This window comes from Solanum tuberosum, unplaced genomic scaffold (genome assembly GCF_000226075.1).
Source record: "Solanum tuberosum cultivar DM 1-3 516 R44 unplaced genomic scaffold, SolTub_3.0 scf00406, whole genome shotgun sequence".
Taxonomy (NCBI): domain Eukaryota; kingdom Viridiplantae; phylum Streptophyta; class Magnoliopsida; order Solanales; family Solanaceae; genus Solanum; species Solanum tuberosum.
In genome coordinates this window covers 496,874-517,941 of record NW_006239327.1, presented here as the reverse complement: position 1 = coordinate 517,941, position 21,068 = coordinate 496,874, and the positions used below count along the sequence as shown (strand labels likewise).

At 29.8% G+C, this 21,068-nt stretch overlaps 1 protein-coding gene and 1 pseudogene across 1 annotated transcript; one reads left to right on the top strand and one right to left on the bottom strand.

Moving 5' to 3' along the window:
* The first annotated feature begins 1,232 nt into the window (after nucleotides 1–1,232).
* LOC102580692 (fe(2+) transport protein 1-like) lies at nucleotides 1,233–2,682 on the top strand (annotated as a pseudogene).
* Nucleotides 2,683–8,745: 6,063 nt separating this feature from the next.
* LOC102580354 (probable zinc transporter 10) lies at nucleotides 8,746–11,360 on the bottom strand. Its single transcript, XM_006362548.2, has 3 exons — nucleotides 10,735–11,360; nucleotides 9,340–9,489; nucleotides 8,746–9,216 (listed from the first exon to the last, which is right to left on the bottom strand). Exons 1-3 carry the CDS (start codon nucleotides 11,335–11,337, stop codon nucleotides 8,911–8,913), a joined length of 1,059 nt encoding a protein of 352 aa, XP_006362610.1. The 5' UTR covers nucleotides 11,338–11,360; the 3' UTR covers nucleotides 8,746–8,910.
* Nucleotides 11,361–21,068: the final 9,708 nt, after the last annotated feature.

Sequence of the window (21,068 nt, the reverse complement as noted above, 5' to 3'; positions counted from 1 at the left end):
CCCCAAAAAAAAAAAAAAAAAAAAAAAAACCAAGGGGGAGGAACGAAAATCCAGCTTGTTCAATAGGAAACGATGAGAAGTATCAAGTAGAATGTAACAACTTGTTTTGTTCGTTATTGAAATATTAATATCAATACATAAGAGTTCTCGTCTTATTATTTCTTTTTCAAAATATAAATTTATATTACATTGATTATATATGATTATTCACATTATATATGGATTAGACATTCCTCAACTATTTTTAATTAATTGAGAAAATTTCAGAAACAACAAAATAGGTATAATAAGGCTCTATAACTATAATTTCGATAATTGTGCTTCATAGTTATTGTTTTATTAGCTATAGAGGCTGTCGTTTGTATATTTATGTCCGTTTGTAGATTTCGCTTGAGAATATATAAATAGGGTAAGTATATACAAATTCAGTATTATATATTTAAAAAAATTCTAGAACTCCGTTTGTATATTTTGTTTGCCAATACATAAATAGGGTAATCTATTATGAATTTTTCGTAAATCGTATAGAAATAGCTAGGGTAAGCATATACAAAATTTTGAATTTATACAATCAGGAATCAAATTATACAAATTCTGAATTTATCATGAAAATAGCAAGAATTGGGAAAACTATAGCCACGAATTAAGATTTTCTTAAACTGTAGCTATAATACCTATAGAAGAACGACTATTTAAATTAATTTTTTCGAATATTAAGTCATAAAACGGTCGTATTTTGTAAAATCCATGTAGGATAGGAAACTACCAAGTCAACATCAAACACGTGGCTTTCTTATTCAGCACTCGTTGAAAACACACCCTTTGCCATTTTTGGATATGCATTTTCCGTATTTGTAAGTACAAACTCCACATGGATATATGTTTATTAAACATTTAGGCTCCTGCCCAATTCATGCCTTTGCTATGATATAATACTATACCGTTTACTTCTATTTCTCTATTCCAATAATATTATTTATTTTCACTGATTCCAGCCATTTTCATGCTAGCTTTGGTGAAATAGTATTAGGCTTCAATGTGTTATCCAACTTTAATTATTTTTTTAAAAATGAAATAGTCACCAATCATTGTTTTGCTAACCCTATGTTACGTTTGGATAATGAATTAAATATATTTTAAATCCTAGCTGGCACACGGAATACCAAAACTCAAAGTATATATAAATAGCTAGTAGTCAGCAGATAACATAATTCATAAGTCATAACCACAAACAAACAACAAAAACATATTCTTATACTAAAAAAAATCCTTACAATTGCACAATGGCTAATTATAATATCAAGTACATCGCCATCTTCTTCATTCTCATCTCAATTTTGTCTCCTCGAGTTTTATCAGTAGTAGAAGATTGTGGAGCAGAAGAAGACAACTCATGTGTCAACAAATCCAAAGCGTTACCCTTAAAAATCATAGCCATAGTCTCCATCCTTATAACTAGCATGATCGGAGTATGTCTTCCACTAGTCACGCGTTCTATCCCTGCCCTGAGCCCGGAACGAAGCCTTTTTGTCATTGTCAAGGCATTTGCTGCCGGAATTATCCTGGCTACGGGGTTTATGCACGTGCTACCGGACTCATTTGACATGTTGTCATCGAGTTGCCTTAAGGAGCACCCGTGGCACAAGTTCCCCTTCACTGGATTTGTGGCTATGTTGTCCGCTATAGTAACGATGGCTATTGACTCTATAGCTACTAGTTTGTACAGCAAAAAACATAATGGTACTGGTGTAGTTAATCCAGAAGGTGATCAAGAAATGGCTGTGGCTGGAAATCATGTTCATTCCCATCATCATCATGGGTCCCTTTCGACTAAAGATGGACTTGATGGCAAAAAACTACTAAGATACAGAGTAATTGCCATGGTGAGTTTCCTTCTCTGTTCTATTATCTAACATGTACACTTTTATATCTTTTTAGTCTGTTCAAAACGAATTATGTACAACTTTTCTATATTAACTTTGAACTATACAAAAACGTTTTTGCCCAGGTGTTGGAGCTTGGAATTATTGTTCACTCAATAGTGATAGGGATTTCACTTGGAGCTTCAAACAATACATGTACAATTAAAGGACTCGTAGCTGCACTTTGCTTTCATCAAATGTTTGAAGGAATGAGCCTTGGTGGTTGCATCCTACAGGCAAGTATATAATTTATTACTAGACTATTCATAAATATATTTTCTTATTACTACATTCACTAATTCAACTATTGTTCTAATACAGGCTGAGTACAAGTTTATGAAGAAGGCAATAATGGCGTTTTTCTTCGCAGTAACAACTCCATTTGGTATAGCACTTGGGATAGCATTGTCAACTACTTATGCGGAAAATAGTCCACGGGCGTTATAACTGTTGGATTTGCTGAATGCATCATCTGCTGGCCTTTTGATTTATATGGCTTTGGTTGATCTTCTTGCTGCTGATTTTATGGGTGACAAATTACAAGGCAGTGTAAAGCTACAAATTAAGTCTTACATGGCTGTTCTTCTTGGGGCTGGTGGAATGTCTGTCATGGCAATTTGGGCTTAAATTTGTCTTCATATTTTGTTTTGAGCAATAAGTGTGTAAACGTACACCTCCTTCTTTTATCTTTTAAAATTCATGACCTATTGTGAGTTGCAAAAAAATTCTGTAAAATACATCATCTTATGTAAGTGTTTCCAATGAGTGAACTTTTCCAAGTAAATATTCTTTCGCAAATTATTAAGAAAAGGAAAAAGGTTTGCTACAGTTACAATTTCAAAGAAATCCCTTTTCTCATTGATTGGTGTCATTATTTTTCCATTTTATTTTGACCATATATATTTTTGTGTTAGTCCGCGTTTTCCCAACATATACTGGGTTACTCCATGAAGAATTGTTCTTCCACAGTAGTGAGATTTTGTTACATAGGAAAAAGTAAAGAAAACAGTAACCATCTGTAGTTGCATGAGAACAAAAACGCTCAAGTCCTAACTCAATGATTACTGGTAACCCTGTTAAAATTCCAAGCTGGATAAATGATTGAGAATAATCTAGAGCTGTTTCCATTAACTTTATGTTTTGCAATTTTGCCTCAACGACAAGTGCTCTTTGTAGACCACTTAATTATACCATGCATGTATAGCTGTCCGTATAGAAACACATAAATCGTAATCACTGAAATCTGCAAAGTTTTGACAGCAGGGATTACAAGAGACGTAGAAATCAGACTTAACAAACAAATTTCATGCTCAAAGACAGCAAAAAGAAGAAAAAATTAATATGATTTTTCCTTCACTCGTTGTTAGAAGCAAGCAACACAATGGCTCTCATTCCCTTTATTCAAATCACCATTCCCCTTTTCTTCTGATTTGAAACAGGAAACAACTATAACTGATTAAGATTAAGATGTTCTATAATTCATTCATATTAAGATCTTTTAATATTATCAAACTTAGAATTTGGATCATAACCTAAAACAATTATTGAATCGAACATAAATTAGTATGCAAAAGAAAAACTTATATATAAAAATTGACTAATCTTAAAACATTACTAAACTGAGACTAGTTATTTCCTTCCTCTTCTCTTCCAGGACTAAGCGCCTTTCTCTTCCTCTCCCAAACGTGTCCCGCTAAGCGGAGTGGAATACATATATGGATGGAAGGGGAAACAACTTTCCCTTTCTGCCAAAAGGCCATCTTCACGTTGTTGATTTACCTCTTTTAATACTTTCAACTTGACATTCTGCTCCTTCTTGACATTCTGCTTCTTCCGATACTTTCTATAACCATACAAACCTCTATCAATAACATTCAAACCTAGTATCATGAGAATGCAATTACCTAACCAGTTACGACTCATGATTTGATAGTACACTCTCGGCAACAATTTTTTTCTCAACTTACAATAAACCGAACAAGAAAACAGTTTATTCAACAAAATATTTTTCTTATTACAATGAAAAACTTGGTATAAAACCTTTTTCAATACCCTTTATATAAATATATCACATATAATTATAAACCTTTCTTTCTCCAAAATCCTATTTGAATGCGGTAATGTTTACAAATCCAATTCCTAATAAAAAAAAACATCAGCAGCTTTAATAATGTAGTACAATTTCAATTTTATTTTTTTTATTAGTACAATATCAATTGGGCTTCCACGTTATGTCCTTTATAGTCTTGGAAAAATTTTCATTAATAATTTATTTATATACTTTATATAAATAAATACCAAAGAAGTATATATAATTTATTTTTTCTATTTATCTTATTTTGGAGCAAGTATTAGTAATCCTAACACCATAAGTATCGCTCTCTGATATTCATATAAGTAATCGCAAAACCATAAGTAGTAAAGTATTTGGATTTTTTTTTATTTTTTTTATTTCAATCAAATTATGAATGAAACAAGACTATATAAAAAATAAAAAAAAAAGTATCATAAAATTACATCACATTTCATAGATAAAGTAAAGAGATAAGTTAAAGTTAAATGCCGCAAAAATAAAATTGAATATCGTAAAATCTTGACTGAAGCTCGATTAGAACACCCATAAATCTTTGTTTTTGTGTGGATGTGTGTTGTATTTTTGTTGTGTTGCTTCTTGGGTTTTTTACCGTGTGTGTTTTGGAGAAAGAAAATACTTTTTTGCAGTGTTATAACATGTGTTTTTCTTTTTCGTATGGTGTAGTGTTGTGTTTTGTTTGTTTTTTTTTTTCCTCTTGCACGTTTTTTGTTTTTTGGAAAACTATCTGACAATGGAAAATGGATTGAATCCTTAGATGCAAACAGTGGTGACTAAATTCTTTAGGCATCTAACCCAGGGGCGGAGCTACAGCCATCCAAGGGTGGTCAGCTGAACACTCTTCTCCCGAAAATTAAACTATATAGAGAGTTTGTACAGCAAAAAACATAATGTTAATCCAGAAAGTGATCAAGAAATGGGTGTGTCTGGAAATCATGTTCATTCCCATCATCATCATGGATCCCTTTCGACTAAAGATGGACTTGATGACAAAAAATTACTAAGATACAGAGTAATTGCCATGGTGAGTGTCCTTCTCTATTCTATTATCTAACACGTATACTTTATCTTTTTAGTCTGTTAAAAAAGAATTACTACTTCTTTTATGTGTTTACAAATAGTTAAACTTCTTTAGAAATAACGATCATTGATTTGTTATAGATCAATAAACAATGGACAATTAATGTCTTATTTATGTCAACATTTTTTTAAGAAGGGAAAATACATAAAAAAAACTCCTAAATTTGGTCAGATAACTTATTTTAGTACTTAAACTACACGAGCGTTTAAATACCCCCTTAAGATCTTTGAAGTGATTTTTTTTCCACCTTGAAACTATAACACCACTCTCACCCGCCACATCATAGCCATGTAAGCGCCACATCATAACCATGTAAGCACCATGTCATTAATTCTTTATTTCTTTTTTACTTATTCACTATTTTTTTCTTAAACACTTTTTAAAATTAATTATATCAATTGATTAATTTATAAATGCATACCCCCACCCCCACCTTCACCCCCTCTCTTTCTTTTCCTTGTTGTTCACCATTATTCCAACCTTCAATACTTTCTTTTCTTCTTCTTCACTATTCAACAATTTTTTAAGTCTCTTTAAAGAAGAAATTCACATTATCTTCTTCGAATCCTCCCAATGAATTTACCCTCTTGGAGAATGGATTTTTTTGAAAGCCAATTTTTTCTTGACAACTCAAATAAGAAATGAAGATTGCATAAGAAAGTTGATCCAAAAAAATATAAATTTTATGAGAAATGTTTGAATGATCTAGAAATCAAAATGGGTCGCTCAAAATTTAAGAAAGTTTACATTTGTCAAATCGATACAAATAATAGAGTGAAATCGACGTCAATAAAATGACATTGCTATTGAATTTTACGGATTAGTAAAAGATTAGTGAAATGAAAATAGTGAATAGAGGTGGAGAAGAAGATGGAGGAAGAGATGTTTCAATGGAAGAAAAATGTGTATTGAAGAAGACAACAAAATAAAAAATAAAAAAATTAAAAAAAATAAAAAGGGGACCCACTAATTTCATTTACCTCTTAATAAGAAAATTTACATATTTTAAAGATTTAATATATATAAAAAAAACTATTTAAATAATTTGTTATATATTGGCCAATAAAAAAATGTCATGTGTAGGGCTTTAAAAATTCAATTTTTTTTTTCTCTTTTTTCACGCACTTTCAGGAGAGTGCACTCACTTTCTCTGCCACATCATCCCTTAGGGGGTGCTTTAATCACTTAAAAGATGTTAAGGGGTATATAAACACTCGTGTAATTTAAGTACTAAAGTAAGTTTTCGTACCAAGTTCGGGGGAGATTTTATGTCTTTTCCCTTTTAAGAATGAAGAATCTTAGAACTATTTGTTTATTGAAAAATTAATTTTGAACTATACAAAAACGTTTTTGCAGGTGTTAGAGCTGGGAATCAATAGTGATAGGGCTATCTCTAGGTGCATCAAGTAATACATGCACCATTAAAGGACTCGTAACTGCACTTTGCTTTCATCAAATGTTTGAAGGAATGGGCCTTAGTTGGTGATTGCATCCTACAGGCAAGTAGCTATAGTGTTCATCGATCTGCTGGCCTTTTTATTTACATGGCTTTGGTTGATCTTCTTGCTGTTGATTTTATGGGTGACAAATTAATTACAAGGCAGTGTCAAGCTACAAATTAATTCTTACATGGTTGTTCTTCTAATTGGTGCTGGTGGAATGTCTGTCATGGCAATTTGGGCTTAAATTTGTCTTCATATTTTGTTTTGAGCAATAAGTGTGTAAACGTACACCCCCTCCTTTTTATCTTTTAAAATTCATAACACCTATTGTGAGTTGAAAAAAATTCTGCAAAATACATAGTGTATTCAGCAAACAATATCCTATCATTATGTGTGGTACCATTTGGATTTTGAAAGTCAAAACTTTTTTACTTTGATCGTGAATACATTATAAAATTTTCGTATGAATTATACAAATCTCATAGTGTAAGGACCTAAATTACATTTTATCTCTATTCTTTTTATATTTACAAAAATCTCTCAAAATCAGTGCTATCCGGATACATAGCAAAGAAGCCGGATACATTAAATCTTATACATTAAAACAAAATCAGTTACACTTTTAAATGAAAGAGAATATTAAATTGAATGTGAGTTCCCCAAATCACGCCAATCTAATTGATTTCAATCTCTCCCAAATCTTAACAGATTCAATCAAATCCAAATTCAATTTTTCTTCTCTCAATTCTCTTGCAATCACGCCGAGCTGCATTAGCCAAGGTTGCCAACATAACCAATTCAAGAAGATAGCTGAAGCAAAATAAAAACAAACAATGGTGATGGGACATCTTCCAAAGATGGTAGAAGAAATTCAAATGGCTACCTCCGAAAGCTCATAATGGAAACTCAAGAAACAAAAATCAACAGAGAAGGAAGTCGAGATATTGACCAAATTTGCTCCACTCAAGGGGTTCTCCATCTAATTGAACTTTATGTTGTACATGTCTTCATGTTGGTTCAGTATCTGTTGCTATATTTGTGTTTTCAAGTCGCGGGAGTTTGATTTACTCTCCTTTGCCATTAGGGGTTTTCTTCAGCAAAAAAAGACCTGACATTCAGGAATCTGAAAAAAATATGAGCCTGAATTTGCAATGTATAAATTAGATCAGAGCTTTAATTTTAATTTATAGTAAAATAAATCTGACAATCAGAGGTATAGAATTACATATATTGTGTTGTTAATTCGATTTTTGATTTGTGTTTTCGAGATGACTATATCAATCGTGATACATTAGTATTTATGTATCTTGTATAAATTGATAAGTACTATATTCCTATTAATTAGATACATTAAATAAGTAAATTTTGCACCTAAAGTGTTTGCTTAGAGTTTGACACATTATTGTGTGATACATTTAATATTAATTTAAATTATTGTATCATGACCAAATATTTAGCATGATACATTACTATTTTTGTATCTTGTTGTGTTTGTGAAATACTATACTTTATAGATAATACATTATACATGTAATTTGTTGTAAAGGCATCAAAATGTTCAAGAATGAAGGTATGTATCAAATTATATTCCAAAAAATTCACAATTTTTGAACCAAACTTGTCGACAAATTATACTAATACAACATGAATAAATCAGCAACTAACTACAACTAAGTTATCAAGTATATACATGAATGAATCAAAAATCAAGTTATCGAGTACATTGATATTTCAGAAATTTGTAGATGAAAAGGCTGATACATGACATCAAGTATCAATACTAATTAAGGTTTTGTATCAAAGCTAATATTTGAACACGATACATTGTGCATGATAAAATTGTAATGTATACATTAGTTTAAGAAACACAAAATCAACTAGATACATTAAAAATCTAAACTCACATGTATCAGAAAAGATCAACTAAAAAATCAAAAAAAAATAATCAACAATTTGATCGGCAGAAAGCAACGAAGATGTATCCTTCTCGGACTAATTGGGTAACCCCAATACTGAAAGATCGAACCAACGAAATGATGTGTATCAAGACTGCCATTTAATTTTTTTTGGAACCATTCCAAATGCACTCCAAAGAATAGTGAGCAAAAGAAGTGCTCCATTTTGAAAGACGAGTACTATAATTAAATTTATTCACACGAAATACTAATATACCGTAGGTAGATTATAAATGGATATCCATTACAAACCTTTGATTTTGACTATGAAAAACTCCACATAAATAGCTAGAAAACAATAAAGTGAGGCAAATACTTTGCAATTCAAATTTAATCACGAAATTGAAAAGGATACACGATTACAATTTTGCAATTCAATAAAGGAGGTATTTCACAAACTTATATGGAAAAAAAAAAACTAGGCCCAAATTGCCATGACTGACATTCCACCAGCCCCAAGAAGAACGGCCATGTATGACTTAATTTGTAGCTTGACACTGCCTTGTAATTTATCACCCATAAAATCAGCAGCAAGAAGATCAACCAAAGCCATATAAATCAAAAGGCCAGCAGATGATGCATTCAGCAATCCGACGGTTATTAACGCCCGTGGGCTATTTTCCTCATAAGTAGTTGATAATGCCATACCAAGTGCTATACCAAATGGAGTTGTTACTGCGAAGAAAAACGCCATTAGTGCCTTCTTCAAGAACTTGTACTCAGCCTGGATGGAAAAAAAAAAAGAACAAAGTTACTACGTTATATTAATATATATAATATGACGTAATAAGAAAATATATTTAATTAATGATCGATATTTTTGTACTAAAAAAAAATGATAACTTGCCTGAAGAATGCAACCACCAAGTCCCATTCCTTCAAACATTTGATGAAAGCAAAGTGCAGCAACAAGTCCTTTTATTGTGCATGTATTGTTTGAAGCACCAAGTGAAATCCCTATCACTATTGAGTGAACTATGATTCCCAGCTCTAACACCTGCAAAAAATGTTAGTGATGATTTTACTTGACTAAGTATAATTTATCAATATATTAATTATATATGCATGTGGTTTAGAATAAAAGTGTAGGAGATAAGGTGATTTATTTAATCCTTTTTCCCAAGTGTGAGGCAAACAGAAAAGAAAAAGAAGTACTCTCTTCAATGAAGATACATTTTTAAAGAATCCCAGCTCATTAATTAATGATATGATTCTATATTAATTTTTAATCAAGTTTAATTAGTATTGATGAACCGATCGATTAGCGATCAAAAAAACAATAAACTTAGTCAAAGGGACAAAATGATGTGTCTATATTAGGATTTTAGTAGTAATACATAAACAAATCGACTTGCATCACTATGATCTGACAAAGTACCCAAATAATAGAGATTGCTTGCTTGACTTTCACCTTATTGAATTGTTTCGTATCAATAAAATAATGCATGCATGCAATATATATTATTTATTGTACTGATCCATATATCAAGACAACTCACCACCCCCTCTTTACTCATTACTAAAAAATCATTCAGTGATTAGTTTGTGAAATATTTTAATTAAATCGGTAAGTAAAGAAAAAATGTTCAATGGCTATTATAAATATTTTAATGTGAATTTATTTTTCATCATGCATTTTTTTTAGTTAGCTAATTTGCTAGGAATTGGATAAACAATCATGTTTTATAAAACAAAATTCTCATTGATTCACAAAGAAAAAGGCTTCTATTTCAGATCTATTATATTCTTTTTTTAAAAATAAATTCAGCTACCTTATATACACAATTAGAACTTCTTGTAGTAAGTAGTAGACTAGTAGTAATACGTGGATTTGACTCCTCTCCATTACATCTTTCCAAGTGCATGTTTAGATGGATACTTGTTTTATTTAAAATTTAATATCTAGACTAAATCAGTTTAACAAAAGATTTAATTAACTATAACTAAAGAACCAGTTAGGAAAAAATCTCGCCAATTTTGGTAAAAAAAATCTCACATTAAAGTTGTACTGCCAAGTGCCATTAGGCTTCAAGTGTAATTTCGATTTTTATTTTCTTATTTAATATTGTGATTTGCTTCCTACTAATTAATTAAAACGAATTGTTTTGTTACTAGCAATCAATTTCATTATTTATAGTCAGTTACATATAATTATCATTTATGTGATCTGATAGTGTCCTAGTAAAGCTCTTAATGTGAGAAAAATCAATTACCAAATTAATAAAAGATAAATAAAACTAACCATAGCAATGACTCTGTATCGTAGTAATTTTGTGCCTTCAACTCCATCTTTAGTCGAAAATGATCCATGATGATGATGTGAATGCCCACTATTTACTGCACCCATTTCTTGATCAACACCACCATTTTCTGGATTAACCAAACCAGCTCTATGTTTTTTGCTATACAAACTTGTAGCTATAGAGTCAATAGCCATTGTAACTATAGCAGACAACATAGCCACAAATCCAGTGAAGGGGAATTTGTGCCACGGGTTCTCCTTAAGGCAACTCGATGACAACATGTCGAATGAGTCCGGTAGCACGTGCATAAATCCCGTAGCCAATATAATTCCGGCAGCAAATGCCTTGACTATCACGAAAAGGCTTCGTTCCGGGCTTAGGGCAGGGATAGAACGTGTAACTAATGGAAGACATACTCCGATCATGCTAGTGATTAATATGGAAACTATGGCTATGATTTTTAAGGGTAACGCTTTCGATTTATTGACACATGAGTTATCTTCTTCTGCTCCACAATCTTCTACTACTGATAAAACTCGAGGGATCAAAATTGATATGAGAATAAAGATGATGGCGATGTGTTTGAAATTATAATTTGTCATTGTGCAAATGTAGAGGTTTTTTGTTTGCTTTGGGTTATGAGCTATGATATCTGGGAGATACCATATATATACTAAAAAAAATCGTTTAAATTAATTAGTTGGAAGCAAATCACGATATTAAATAAGACGAATATAACATTGAATGATTTTCTATGTATATCATGTACCAACAGCTATAGAGTGATGAATTTCCTTTTTTTAAAAATATGTACCTACAAATGGCTATTTTTTTAAACGTATAAGGGCAGGCATGTGTATGTATCTGCCAAAAAGTGTGGTTTTGATTAGTGAATTAATTTTCCTTAATTTTTTAGCTTTGATGCATTACGAAGGCACGTGTTTCAATCGAGTTAGAAGTGGACTTTCGACTTTTTCTTATCCTACGTGGAATTTATAAAATATAATATTTCATGTTTTATTTTATTTTTTAAATGGGAATGAAGGAAATACGTACGTAGGAGAAATTTAAGGCAATTATATATGATAAATTAAGATCCAAAAATCTGCTAATTTAAACAATATCATAATAGTACTTTCATAATCTATGCCAGCTGCGAGGTTTTTAAAATTTTAGTACGTACTATTTTATTTTATTTTTTGAGTGATGAAGGAGTACTTATTAATTTTGTGGTTTAATTTCTTTCGTTGGAGTGATTTAGTAATGTTACATTACAATGTTGTGGGACAAATGGTGACAGTTACTTAATTCCTTCGTTCTAATATACATGACAATTTTCAGATTCTATATTTAAATAAGTCTTTGTTTGCCGATAAATTTTTCATACATTTTGAATTATCAATTATTGTGACGTATAGTACTTTTCATGTAGTCTTCAAATATTTAGATTTTCATTAAAAAAAAAACTTAAAATTCTATGCTTGAATTTATAGTCAAAATTAAATTGTTTGACTTTCAAATCTAAATTGTGTCACAAGAATTAAGACAAATTAACTACTTTACCATAAAACACTTACCTAGCAATTAGAAAAAGAAAAAAAGAAGAAGGAGAGATTCTCTAAATGCAGGTGTACGGTTCAAAATTAGCTAATCATTGGTGATATTTAAAAACAAAGACGACATAAATTTATTTCTTAATTAGAAAATACTTTGGTATAACAGAAAAAACTAAAAAAAAAAAACTTGTATTGACATCATCTCTCAAATTAAAAAGAAAGAAGGGAATAATGAGAAGTCATCTTTGAGATATAGTCTAAAATTAGATACATGTGATGTAGTTATATATTTTGTACGTTTAGGTACAATTTAGTTTTCTGTTAATAAAATAGAGAATGTCTATGATCTATCAACAAAAAAAATTATTATTCGATAAAATAGTATTATATGTATTATGCAATTTCTTTGATATTTACTTATGAATCTTATATAAGGAATTACTTTAGTTAGAAAAGTTTCGAATAGTTCTAGTTCTATTATATGAATTTAATAGGTTGTGCTAAAAAATTTGGAACCATTTGAAAATAACAAAATTGCTAAATGTAGTGTTCATATATCTGAAAGTGGGATTTAAAAAAAATTAAAGTCTGTGTTTGACTAATGAGTAATTGCATCTTTTAAAATTGAAATTAAAATTAAGGTGGGGCTAACAACAGTGATGAAATGATTCTAATGAAATAAAAATTCTAATTCCTATAACAATAAACTATTTGGAAGCTGGTTATTTGTCACTCTCATGTGTGAGTTATCAACACCTCTAATCTGAAAAAAAAAAACGAAATGGTTGCAATTTTAAAATATTCTGTGGGTGAAATTAAATTAAATTGTCAACTAAAAGCCTTTTGACCATTTCCCTCAAGTATATCCAAAGTTGTACGACATTCCTATCTCTATAATGGCATTGAAAATGTTCATTAAAAGATATTATTTTCACTTTTAACAATATATTAATATCCTATCTTACAAGGTTCTCCGTACGTCCACAGGATAATTAATCTTAACATATAGTAGTTGTATTTTTGTTTTTCTTATTTAATTATTCATTATTTGAAGTTTATTGTTATGATAAAATTGATGTCGAATGATATCTACTACAAAGAAAAGGTAAGAGTTGTATTACTCTTTTTTTCTGTTTTTTTAATCATTTAACATCCGAAGATTATTGGCACGAAAATTAATTGATTATATCTGTTGAAGTTTTTCTATGTAGGCTCGAATCTTGCCTCTTCCACTTGTTTGTTGTAGACTTCAGAGAAGAGAAAAGAGGCATTCGTCAGCGCAGGAAGGCCCTTTTTTCTTTTATAAGGGAAGAGATTGTAGCTGGGTACAAATAGACCGGTGAAAGACGAGTAGGCAAGCACGCGGATTGTACCGGTCAGCTTTGAGCTGTCGAGTGGCAATTGGCCGAGGACTTCGTAGTTGGGTACAAATAATATATAATTCAACATTCAATATCACGATAAAATTGGATTTGGCATAGAAATTAGAATAATGTCTACTATGAGAAGGTAAAGTTGTACGATGACAGTGAAATTTACTTCACAAATATTAAACCAAGACTTTCAATATTGCTTACGTGATAATGTTTTATAATAAATGATTTGTTGTCTGTTGATTTAGAATATTATCACTTATATATTATAATAAAAGCCTATATGTTTATAATAAAATGAATAGGTACGTAATTTCTTGTTTATTATCATTATATTTTTTTACTTTATTATCAAACTTTTGTCCCCTATTTACTTCATGAACAGATTTCAAGATTAAAATTGTTTTCCATGAAAAAAAAGTGCATGGAGTAGAAATATTGAGACCGCCAACTGCCAAGGCCATTCTCAAATCACCTGCATAACATAGTCTTTGACTAGTGTGGTTGTGAGTTGTGACATACTCGGCCTAACAACAATAATAACATATTCAGTAAAATCCAAGTATATAAACCTTACCACTACCTCATGGATATAAAGAATTTATTTTTGAAAGACCCTCGGCTCAAGTACAACAAATTTTGGTATAAAGTAAAAATAATGAAGAGAAAATTGAAATAGGAAACGGTGTAAAAATAGCCAAAACAACAATAATCTCATGTGGTAATTGAAATGCCATAAACAACATATTAGGGCAAACTAATATTAACAAACAATAATATATATATACACTCCGCTAAAACCTAACAAATACAGGAGGCTGTTTTATGAGGATTTTGGGCTTTTAAAACAAAAAGAAGAAGCATATACATCTAATTATGTGTATTTAAATTTCATACGTTATATCCAAAAACATGTATCTCGAATACATAATAAGCATATACATTTAATTATGTGTATTTAAATTTCATACGTTATATCCAAAAACATGTATCTCGAATACATAATAAGCATATACATTTAATTATGTGTATTTAAATTTCATACGTTATATCCAAAAACATGTATCTCGAATACATAATAAGCATATACATTTAATTATGTGTATTTAAATTTCATACGTTATATCCAAAAACATGTATCTCGAATACATAATAAGCATATACATTTAATTATGTGTATTTAAATTTCATACGTTATATCCAAAAACATGTATCTCGAATACATAATAAGCATATACATTTAATTATGTGTATTTAAATTTCATACGTTATATCCAAAAACATGTATCTCGAATACATAATAAGCATATACATTTAATTATGTGTATTTAAATTTCATACGTTATATCCAAAAACATGTATCTCGAATACATAATAAGCATATACATTTAATTATGTGTATTTAAATTTCATACGTTATATCCAAAAACATGTATCTCGAATACATAATAAGCATATACATTTAATTATGTGTATCTAAATATGAAATGTAGCTGAAACACATGAATTTAGGAACAAATCATGATTGTAGAGTATCTGTTGTATCATTAATATCATCGTGTTGTTAAAAATCATGTATCCAAAATTTAATGGTGAATACATATACATGGTCAGACACCCCATTACTAAAAATACAACTCATATCTTAATTAAGATTACTACTTATTGGATACACATGTTTCAAGGGCTATATCAAAGTAATATTGGTACTACCAAATCCATGTCACGGTAACCAAAGAAAGCCTTGGAAGAACACCAACAAACAAAAACTCTCTACAATACTCCCTTTGATCCTTTTGCGTTGTGGTATAACATAATCAAAACTAAGATCCATTTCTTCTGGAGACAAACAATTAAGACACACTCTGAATTAAAGTTTTCTCTGTAGCAGTTACTTTGATTTGATCTAGTTATAAATGAACAATACAAAATAATATTTGAGTTCAGGAGAATTTGTCGGCCATGGTGATGATATCTTGAGAAGAAGAGAGTAGATTAGCTATTGTTGGAATTAAATTGTACGATGAAATTCTTGAATCATAAAGGAGGAGACATAATTGAGTGATAAATATGGGAGGGGAGAATTAAGAGATAGTGGTTGATTTGGAGTGAAAGAGTTAATTAAGCAGATAATTAATCAATCCTAGTTTTAAGATATGTGGGTATCTAATAATCTAATTGTATCTTCAAATAATATATTAATATATGGTATAAAATATTAAAAGTGGTAATATATGTAATTGTTTGAAAGTAAAGATAATATTAGTATATATAATAGTGATGTATGTCTAATAAGGTAGTTTATCCTTTAAAAAATAATATGAAGCCCATTTATAACAAAGGCACTTCTTTAGCAGGTGGGTTTATTGGACAAATGCCCATATTAATGTAAAAAATATTATAATTTGGGTCTTGTTTAACACCTGAATATTTTTTATAGCTATAGTTTAAGTATTTATCATTCATAACAATTGTTTTGAGACGTTAGGTGGAAAAAGAATGTGAGCATGATTCGAGAGAGAAGAGAAATGTTGGGGAGAGGATTGAATATTGATACATGCTGTATCAATTAATACAGTCTGATAAAGATTGGTACAAACGTTAAATTTTCATTAGGTTTGAATATGTAAAGATACAGAAATTTTCATTAGATGGATACCAAAAAGAGAAATTAAAGACTATTAAATTTGAAGACAAAAATTAAAAATCACCTCAAACTAGGGACAATATGTACAAAAACTTGTTATGGATTTGATCGAACATATGGTCAACCCTGGTACTGTATTGTCCTACAGGGCCTTATCACACTTACCATGTGAAAGTTGGGCTGGACTCCGTCACTTTGTTCTTGATCACATGCCCAATATTCATCTTTCTTTTGGATTCAACAACATCGACTTCACTAGAATTTAAAATGAGATAAGTGGTGAAAATTTGAAGTTTGTTTTGGGCCGGTCATTAGCCATTCACAAATAGCCTAATTGCGCTTCATAGTTATAGTTTGTTAATTACAATTCATAGCTACATGTTATAGGGAGGGGAGTGGTGAGCGAGACTGGGAGAGGCGAGCGAAAGAGGGCAGAGAGTGGGAGAGAGGTGAATTGTATATGTATATCGGTTAGATAATTGTATATTATACATATGTATTTGTATATTCTGGTGAGGGAGATTGGGAGAGGGAGGAGAGAGGCGAGCAAGATTGGGAGAGGAAGGAGAGAGGCGAGCGAGAGAGGACAATAATTTGTATAATTCGTATCTTGTTTGTATAATTCTCAGGAACGTTTGTATAATTCACGTGTTTTTGTATAATTGAGTAATATAAAGTCTGGATTATACAAATATAATAAAACTCGAAATAACGAATTGATACAAACATAAACATATGAACTTTAAACAATTATACAAAATATATTATACAAATTACATTATATAAATTATATTATATAAAAATCCGAAAACTACACGTTTATACAAACTTTAAAAAAGTTATACACAAAAAGATTGGATGTATATGATGACAAAACTGAAAAACTAAAGGAAATCATCGTCATATACAAATACAAATCATCGTATACAAATCCAAATCAAACAAAGAATTGTTAGTTGTGAATTATACCTATACAAACGTGGCTAATTATACAAACTCAAAATCAGCCCACGTAATTAATGGTTAATATTAGTCGCGAGTGATAATTATAGCAAACTATAGCTATAATGAATAATTAAATAGTATAAATTTGCTTAACCGCGTAATTTTCCCATTTATATTTGAAGTTCAAATTTGTTTAGAAATATGCAGAAGGGACTAAAGTTTGAAAATTTCATATATGATGTTTGAGAAATTTCAGACATTTAGAGTTGAAGTTTGTTATGTTTTGTCAAGGCAAACTTCAAATTTTTTTTTTATTAAAGTTGTGGACTTGACAAGTCAAACTTCGGACCTAGTTTATTGTAGTTGTGGTCTTGCCAAGTCTAATTCAGTACGTTTTTTTTAAGAGTAAATTTTAGGTTTGGCAAACATAAAAATTATATTTGTATGTTGTAGCTATAATTTGTATAATTGCGCTCCATAACAAACATAAACTTTATGTTTGCTATGGCTATTAATATATATATTTCAGTTTACATATACAAAAGATCAATTGTATAATCTGTTTCGATATACATATACAAAAGAATCAATTGTATAATATGTGTTTGTATAAAGCGAGAACGAGAGAAAAACACAAGAAAACTGGGCAGGAGAAGGTCTGTATTAGTATAATTATAAGTGTATAGGACGAAAATATATGTATTTGTATTTGTATATACAATTTTCTCTAGTTTTATACAAACACAAATACAAATTTATTAATATTGACCACATATTAAGTATTCTTTTAAAAATTATAGCATATTAAATAGCAATTCTCAAATAAAGCATGCCGTGATTGTTTTTTTACTTAATAAAAGTGTTTGGTATATATATAAAAAATAAATATATATTTTAAAAGAATCTTAGTAGATAAGTTGGTTCATGATTGATACATAAACTTTCATCTTGTCAACGAGAGTCCAATTTCCACTTTGTAACCACCTTCTCCCTTCCCTTCCCTTTTGTTTTTTTAGAAAAGGATGTCACAAGTGCAACAATTCGAAAAATAATAGAGCTACTTTCACATATAGCAAACATAAAAATCATATTTGTATGTTATACCTATAGTTTGCATAATTGCGCTCCATAGCAAACACCATAGCAAATTTTATGTTTGCTATGGAGCTTTTGATTTGTATAATTCACTACATACATCAAATTTTATACAAATTGTTCAGTTTTGTATAAATTCATTTATATATTGTCATTTGTATAATAAGATCTGTATTTGTATAATTATAAGTGTATAGGACAAAAATATATGTATTTGTATTTGTATTCGTATATACACTTTTGTCTCGCTTTATACAAACACAAACACATTTTATATATTTTATACAGAAATGTATAAAATGGCTAATTGTATACTGAAAATGGCTAATTGTATACCGAATCATATGGCAAGAAAATGGGATGATTGCTGCGAATTACAAACAAAATAAACTATGGCTATAACATTTAATTTGAATTAATAGTTTGCTAGTTCATATAATTTTCCCAAAATAATATCTCTGTTGACACCATAACGGATATGGGCCTAGAGAATTACGGGCTTCATCAACTCCTCCTGGATCACAAATCTCAATGATCGGTCTGCCAAAAGCCCTTGGGCTGAGAATTTGGTCCAATACATACAAAGTATTAAACTTTTAAGTTTTAAGTACTTTTAATAGTGAAAAAATTACCTAATTATTCAAACATTCTTACAATAAATACTATTCTATTCAATAATTTGATATAATTATATATCATGTCACTAATTAATTATTTCATATTAGAATTCAAACTACATAGATTAATTTTCACATCGCTTTGTATATGGGCAAGTGATTCCATTTTAAGTAAGAAATTGAGGCCCAAGACATAATATTGATCCAACAACAACTAATTTTGGACCATGTGTTGGCTAATTTTGGAAGCGAAGGTTAAGGTAAAAATTTATTCGCACTCGACATTTGTATTATACTAATTGTAAATATCAAATCAATATTTGTTTTCTCCTAATTTATTACTTAGCCGTATTAAAATACAATGGTTTAATATAGTGATAGTATTTACCAAGCTTATCCTTTTCACAATTAACTATATAGTTAATTGATTTTAGAAATTCAAGTCCAGAAAAGGCGCAACATGTTCATGGCCATTTCCTTTGGACTCAAAAATTAACCTTAATTGTTCCCTAAAGTTAATATTAAGAAACACTATGGACTAAAGATTTCCTTCGGATAATGCTATTTGACCAGAAAATTAAAAAAATCTATAATATTTTTTTTATTTTAAAAATAAACTAATCTTTTTTTTCATTTTTTAGTTAAAAGGTATTAAAGTTAAAAAGGTAAAATTGTTAAAAAAAAAGGTTAAATAACATAGAAAAAATATCATTCTGGCCAAAAAGATTTTTCCATTTCGTTTAATGATGATTACAAGTTGTAAAATATTTTCATTATGCTTAAGTGCAATGGACAATTCAGACAAATATAATGACTTTAATTCCTAGTTCAAACCAAAAGACATGTTAATCATAATGAAACTTTCACGTTTGGTGTGGGAAAAGAGAAAAAATTACTTACATATTGTCTCATGTCAGTCATACTTTAACTTTCGATTTTAATGCATTTTCTATGAAGTTCTTGTTAGTCATAATTTTATGGTTTCTAATTTAAAAACTTTTTCCCTCGAATATATTAAATTCGAAACTCAAAGTTTGAATAAGTTGACGAATATCAATATAATATACTTTCACTTTTTTTTCTTTCTCACTTTCTAACGTGAAAAAGAAGTTGAGTTGAGATATCTAAAAAAAAAAGTGAAAATAAAAGTGTGCCAGCAATATACACAAATCCAAACATGCCTTTGCTTTAAGTTGTTAACCTTTTGGAGGGAAAAAAAAAATCCAAAACAAATAAAAATAGAAAGAATAAAATGAAAATACAAAACAAATAGTAAAATGGACTTTTTTCATAATTAAAGATGAGATATTCCATGTTTGTTCATTTATAGAGTGGAGGGGTCCCAATATTTTGTGTGCATGTGTTTCTTGAACATCAATAAAAGTATACAACAGTCGAAATATGTAAATAATCTCAACCACTCTTCCACCACTTGCCTTTTGGTATTATTTATAATAAATATTAAATGCAAGGAGAGTGACTTTTCTTATCAACAATGCCTTTAATTTATGTCTCTTCTCTATAAACATTAATTATTTTGGTTGAGAGTCAAAAACAACCTATGAGTGAAATTATGATTCTTAACCTTTCAACAAAAAATTAAAACATTTATTAGACTCCTCTTCCCTCTCTCCACTATTGATCCCTTCTTCTTTAAGGTACTTTAGCTATATAGTTATACGACTTGACTTATTTCTTAAGAAATAGAAGTATAAAATAAAATAACATTGAGAAATGACTAAAGTTAATAATATCTTAAGTAAATGGTTGAACTTTTTTTTTAAGATCTACGATAATTAATGGTGTAATTGAAAATATCCTTTATGACAAGTAATTGTCAATAATAATATTATGTTCACCTAGAAAACATGGACATATCATGAGGAAGGCACGAACCTAATATATTGATTTCTTACAAGGAATATCATTTCATGAGTGGAGCCTACATGAGCAAAAAGGTAACGGTCCAAGTATCTTGGCCCATATTTGTGCCCAAAATCTTAGATGAAAAAGATGGGTGTGGCCCCAAGAAAATTATAAAGAAATGGAAAGGTGTGTCACACAAAAGTTGTCCACTTTGGTGAATTATCCATATTCCCC

Coding starts and splice junctions, on each gene's coding strand:
- LOC102580354 (XM_006362548.2), bottom strand. CDS start 11,337: ATGACAAATTATAATTTCAAACACATCGCCATCATCTTTATTCTCATA. Junction 9,490..10,734: donor GATACAGAGTCATTGCTATG/GTTAGTTTTATT, acceptor CATTTTTTGCAG/GTGTTAGAGCTGGGAATCAT. Junction 9,217..9,339: donor TTGGTGGTTGCATTCTTCAG/GCAAGTTATCAT, acceptor TTTTCCATCCAG/GCTGAGTACAAGTTCTTGAA.